This window comes from Postia placenta (assembly GCF_002117355.1).
Source record: "Postia placenta MAD-698-R-SB12 unplaced genomic scaffold POSPLAscaffold_14, whole genome shotgun sequence".
In the NCBI taxonomy this organism is placed as follows: domain Eukaryota; kingdom Fungi; phylum Basidiomycota; class Agaricomycetes; order Polyporales; family Adustoporiaceae; genus Rhodonia; species Rhodonia placenta.
Window position 1 is genome coordinate 1,048,518 of NW_020169845.1, and position 6,000 is coordinate 1,054,517.

Below are 6,000 nucleotides of genomic sequence, written 5' to 3' on the forward strand. Positions count from 1 at the left end.
TGGGCTGGACGCTGCGCAAGAATGCTGGTATATCATCAGGAATCTCCTTCCCCTGTATTTGCTATTAGCAGCAGCATCGGCAATTATGAGACTATGCTGACTTTACAGATGCTGATTATGTCTCTATCATTCGCGATTGCGACGTCTGCCTCGGAGTGCTATGATTCATCAAAGCATGCCCTCAATGGGAATGGTGGTATTACTGTACCTCGAGGATATAATCCAAGACGTAGTCCACAGGATCAAATGGCTATGAAGATTCAATTAGGCTTGGCTATCTCGCCTAAATCGCATAGGCATACTCGCCTTCTCTCTCGCCGATGCCTCTTCCACCACGAATTCATCGTCGTCGTCGTGAGGTCCGGATGGATCGCGAGGTTCGGCAGCCGCCTCCAGCTTCTTGAACCCCAGGAATCGTCTTCTCTTTAGCTTGTAGTAGTGCAGGAAGATACATTGATCCAGCTGGTCTGCGTCGTCGCGCTCTGATGGCTCGACAGATCCACTGTCCGATGAATGGTGGTGCTTGTGCCGCTTCCGATGCAGTATCCGCGATGGCCCCGTGCGGTGAGCGTAGTAATTAGAGACCTCGTCAGACTTGTGGATCGAGAGATGTGCGTCCGCCACCGAACCAATCTCCCCACTGATCGACACCCTCGCTTCGCGTCCCTCGTGCGTGATCGCCGCCACGGCCCACTGCGTCGTCTTCACCCAGCCGCGCACGAACATGATGTCCTCCGGCTGTAGATCGACATCCAGATCGTCCACCGCAAACGACTGCCAGCTCCGGAAGTTCCGGTGCATGTAGTTTTCCATACGACGACTCGGATGTAGCTCCTCCCTTGTTGCAGCGTCTTTGAGGAGTAGGAAAGCGCCCTGGTCGTCGGTGCACTTGAAGTGGAAGCTCGCATCCACCCCATGCCTACGATTGCATGGGCTTAGACATATATCACATGCGATCGTGCAGCGATACACTTACGTCCCCGCTCCGCCGCCAACTATAAGCTTCGTGAGGCTCTTGCTGCACATCGGGCCCGGGGAGATGGCATTGAGATCTCTATTAAGCCCGTACTGCGATTGAGTGAATGGCTTGTACGAGTTCCCGTTGGGGACGCCGTACTCCTTGTTTATGGGATCGTCCGCGGCTTTCGTTGCATTAAACAGGCGGTAGAACGCCCCATGGCGCATATAGCCCACATCCCCGACGAGGACCTCCCCGTGCTTCGTGTGCTCGGGCGACCATAGCGGTAGACCTTCACCGCAGCGGAAGAGTTGGGAGGCGTAGACAGCGTCCGGGGTCGTCAACGAGCCCATAAGGGAATAAGAAGGGCAAGTTTGAGCAGTTGGCTGGGAGAGGCCGTAGATACCGACATGAGGCTACGAAGCGCTGTGGTATGTGGGCGGCTATGCGCGGAATTCACGGCCTCGACTCCACGATGACTGGCAGGCGGCAAGACATTTATGAAGCTGTGCCATTGTTTCAGCACCACTCATATCATGGAGCCTTGTGCGGCGATGTGCAGGTCCTAGACGATGTGACAACAGACTCGGCATGTGAGGTGGCAGGGAAAGTGAGATATGAGCATTTTTGTAGGGTCTGCCGGTCAAATGAAGCAAGATTCTGGCGAGACGAGCTGAAGGCGGTCAGGAGAAGGTCAACACCGAACCTGGTCGAGGGTCGAGGGGCGGGTCAACGATGCTTATGGTAAATCGCAGGGGTCTGCGGGCAGAAGTGGGGACGAGCACGTGACCGCGTCGCGTCTAGACTCCCGAGCGTCGACACCACGGACACCTTTTTCATGTGATGTATCTTGATTCCTCGAGGCGACTCACTCTAGATGTGCACTGGGCCGTTGCGCAAGAAACTCACGAGGGGTACTATACTTCCTTCGGTCTCGAGTCATGAACTGAATTACTACATACCGATGGTCACACTCCTGTCCCAAGGACCGTTCTTACTACTCTTCAATCCATCCAGGACACGCATTGTCCGCGCGATATAATATGAGGGGCATATCCAGCTGACACCTTTATATGACCCACAACGTAGCCAGGAAATGCCGATAAGCCTACGTGTATCTCAATCATTCACATGGTCATATACTAGAATGAGTTGGTGCATACTAAAGGTATGTAGCACTCTTAAGGAGCTACGGGATGCTGGTGACGCGCTTTCTTTTTGCAGATTTTCCACTGTGAAATTCCTTGTCATGCAGATGCCCCAAGAGGAAGTTAACTACAAGGATCTTTCCTAGCTTGTGAGTCAGTATGAGCGCGTGCACAGCGCTCCATTATACCGCTTTGTGTTGATTGCGGGAGGGCTTGCAGCTCCAATATCATTGTGTAAGACGACAGCTATCACGGTCGCCCAACATTCAACCTTCCATAATTGGCGGCGCTAGGAACCACCCCCAGAGAGCGTGTTTCCTGTCTCACAAGTCTTTTAACCGTAAGTGGGTGCCCGCGCTGCTTGATGCTGCATTTATGATGCAACAACCACCTGTGTCTTTGAATGTGAAATTTTCATCCTGCAACCTACCGAATACATGTTGGTAATGAAGTGTCGTCACGATAGATGCGCCAGAGTTGTGCTTGATGGTGTAATAGTAAGTGCCTCCGCCTTCAGGTGTCTCACAATATTTCTTAAAATAGACAGACCATGATTGCGAGGGGAGCGAGCGCATCGCTGAGACCCGACTTTCGAGTGGAACAAATGAAGTCAAATCCATCGTGAAAATCGCTCGCGTACTTGTGTCCGCGGCGGCATGGGTCTCACAGATTTGCTCATGGTACGTTCAGTCACTTGTTCCTCAACTTTTGAATCCTGAATCATGCGAACCCTCAGCATTCATCTGCAAACTCGACGATGCCTACGCGGGTCTCGCATAGCCCGCATAGGTCCCATAGGCATATTGCCGGCCCCCCATCTACAGGAGTCCTGTGTAGCGCGGCGGTCCTACAGGACTCTGTAGCCCGGTAGTCACATAGACATATTGGGCTCTGTAGGCACGCGTAGACACAGATGGATCCTGATTGCCATCATTACATCACGCAGCCTAGATCTAGTTTCATGCTTGGTAATAATGTTATTGCCGGACATACTGAGTCGAACCAGAAATATAAATCAAATTGTGTGTATTTTCGTTGCGATATGGTACATCGGGACTACGGTACATCAGGATTACGACTATGGAGCCTAGCGGCGCTCATTCGTGGTGCTGCAAAGTCGTTGTTGGAAAAGTCGTCATCCTTTGGGATTGGTGGCAGCTCGTTCTTGAGCGAGGCCTGTAGTCTGTAGCCTAGGTAGTAAGACGATGGTGTCGAAAGGAGACTCGGACACTCACCTGACTGTCTGCAGTAGTCCGGCCTCATCGACGCAGGGGGAGGTGCGGAGGAAAACGCGCGTAACGCGCTCGAGAGCTAAAGGTGTTGGGAGCCCTTGGCGTTAGCCAGAGTGGGACGCGGAGCAAGGGGAAGCCGCCGGGAGGGCGGGACACCTGCTGCGCGGTTTGCTCACAAGCAGGCATGGCATGCAGTTAGATGCAAGCATGGGGGGTAAATTTACATGGGTATGCTATGTCAATACAAATGAGACCACCGAGCTAGTGTGGCGCCGGGCGACGAGAGACAAAATTGGCATACCCAAGCAAGCGCAGAGCCGGGAAAGGGAAGGAAAGGGAAAGGAGGAGAGACAAAACACAAACGAGGGTGGGCAGGGCGCGATCGAAAACCTAGGATACGTGAGCAAGGAAGGAGGCGTCGCGGATGCTGCGCGACGCGAGGACGATGTGGGAGGAGACGAAAGAGCGAGACGCGTGAAGCGAGGAAAATTGCTCACTCGGCCGGACGCTGGGGCCGGCCTCTCCTGGCTGCGCGAGGGATCGACTGGCCCCGGGCACTAACTCCCGTTGCATGTCTATTTGAGCTGGCGAACGTTGCACCGAGTAGTTGGCCCATTAGTGCAGCAAGTGAGGGGTGCTTCAAGTAGCACAGTCCACATACCGGACTTCGCAGCTCGACAGGTTTTATTCTCTACTCCACATCATAATATGATCTCTTTCCATTTGAAGACACACATTGCACTGCACAAAGATGGATAAGCAGCCAAATCACACGGGGGATTGTTCTGCCTATCTACCCATCACATTGATGGCTACAGAGGCTTGCAGAGGTACACCCGTCCTACAGATGTCTTGCATAGGATGGATCTCTTATGCGAGACAGCTATAGATGGCGCGTCCTACCCAAGGCTACTGTAGAACCGCCGTTCTACCAGGGGGAATGCAGCTTTGCAGATGTTAATATCCCTATCATGAAGGTTCCCATCCAAGTCGAGTGCGAGTCTACCAGAATATACATGAGCGACCATATGGGCTTTGGCTCGTGGCCATCCCTCTCAAGCCGCATCTCTTTGCTCTTTTCTGCAGTGTGTTGGTAAGACAGCTGGCCTATTTAATCATGCCATGCAAGTACTTCACGAAGCATTACCACTGAGTAAATACATATTGCATATTTTCGTCCCACGTTCCCTTAAATAACCCTGTATGTGACATCCAATCATGACCTGTCGATATAGACATTCCACTTATTGTGACATTTGTACACAACAGATGTGGCAATATGTATCATGGGGTGTTATATCACCAGGAACCACATTGGTTTATGACAAGCGTGGATACCAAGTGATCAATGTATCGCTCCGATGCGCGACCGAGGTGTTGGTAGGTGTCACGAGTTGGTACGGCGTCTAGCCGTCTTTTAATTTTTTCCTTTTTGCGGGCTCGAACCCGCGACCTCTGTACTACCTGCCTAATATGGACGCGTCGTTATCTACTGTACGATTAGATTAGATAGGACGGCAGTGCACGGCACAGTTCGGGCTCCGCTGACGCAGCCTCTCTGACTCACCGGCCCCCGGGGCCGCGTCAGCATGCTGCGCACGGACCAGCTGCGCACGGACCAACGCGCACAGCCTGCCCTTATCTCCCCCTGTATATAAGCCGGCCTCTGCTGCCCTAGGGACCTCAGTTTCGACCTCTTGTCCCTAGGTCAGTAAGCTCCTTTGTATCCTTTACTTACCTGTACTAACTAATACATTTCTTGTCCCTAGCCTTAGGTTTGAGCGTTGCTCACCATCGCTTCGGTAAGATCTAGTTGGACGCCCCCAGCCTTCCTGTTTTCTCCAGTCGCTCGACCTCAAGTCGCGACAGTAGGACAGAACTCAAGCAATCGTGTGATGTGTAAAAGCAGCCAGAAGACTATGCCACCACGTCAACTGGGCATTGGGAAAAACTTCTGACCTGATGTTGTTCTAGTCGACAGAGGCTTCCAGTCATGACACCGAAGATATGCTGAGCGAATAGCAGGCAGGTTCATTGAATCCCTGTGGACTCCGTTCTTCCATGGGTATTCACGGACTTCTATTCCTTAGGACATCAGGAAGCGTGGCGGGGGCTGACAGCCGCAGAAGTCACAGGCACAATCATATTACTCCTCCATAGCGAAGCATTCATTGGGTGCAGTCGGACATGTGCTTGTAAATGTATCGCTTCATACAAAGCTGACTCAGGTATGTACCGGCAGTGTACTATGCATATCACTCAGTTTGGGCTATCAGGGGAACTGTACGTGATATCATCAAGCAATGGGGAGCTCACACAACATTTGAATGAAACATGTGGACACCCATACCTCAACAACATTGGTCGTCGTACTCATGCTATATAACAAGTGCCTTGGTCAAAGTGTTTGCCTTATCAATCGATAAGGGACTGCCCACCAGACCAGCGGGTGCCCCCTCAAATCGTTATCGCAATGCACTGATAGCCACAGTTCATTTTGTTGACTCGCATTCATGCAGCCTCCACTGTAAGACAATAATACCCATAATCTCTGACACATGCAAGCACTCATTCAAATGTCCGAAATATAGAAGGCCTGAGCCAAGACATTGGGCAATTGGCCATTGAAACATTTGTCTTTCCGTTCTATTCCTTGCACTAC

The 6,000-nt window shown here is 51.9% G+C and overlaps 3 protein-coding genes across 3 annotated transcripts in view; 2 read left to right on the top strand and 1 right to left on the bottom strand.

Moving 5' to 3' along the window:
- Positions 1-264: 264 nt before the first annotated feature.
- On the bottom strand, positions 265-1,311 carry POSPLADRAFT_1152537 (hypothetical protein; the record flags this gene model as incomplete). Its single annotated transcript, XM_024486665.1, has 2 exons — positions 265-919; positions 977-1,311. 2 exons carry the CDS (start codon positions 1,309-1,311, stop codon positions 265-267), a joined length of 990 nt encoding a protein of 329 aa, XP_024335466.1.
- Positions 1,312-3,311: 2,000 nt separating this feature from the next.
- POSPLADRAFT_1152925 (hypothetical protein) lies at positions 3,312-3,899 on the top strand (the record flags this gene model as incomplete). The annotated part of the gene is made up of 2 exons (XM_024486700.1): positions 3,312-3,423; positions 3,451-3,899. The coding sequence occupies 2 exons, from the start codon at positions 3,312-3,314 to the stop codon at positions 3,897-3,899; spliced, it is 561 nt and encodes a 186-aa protein (XP_024335467.1).
- Positions 3,900-4,927: 1,028 nt separating this feature from the next.
- POSPLADRAFT_1105312 (hypothetical protein) overlaps positions 4,928-6,000 on the top strand; it is a gene marked incomplete at both ends in the record, with an annotated part of 1,872 nt that continues 799 nt past the window's right edge. The window contains one exon of the mRNA XM_024483273.1: positions 4,928-4,988. Coding sequence (XP_024335468.1) covers positions 4,928-4,988 — 61 coding nt within the window. The remainder of the gene's footprint in view (positions 4,989-6,000) is intronic.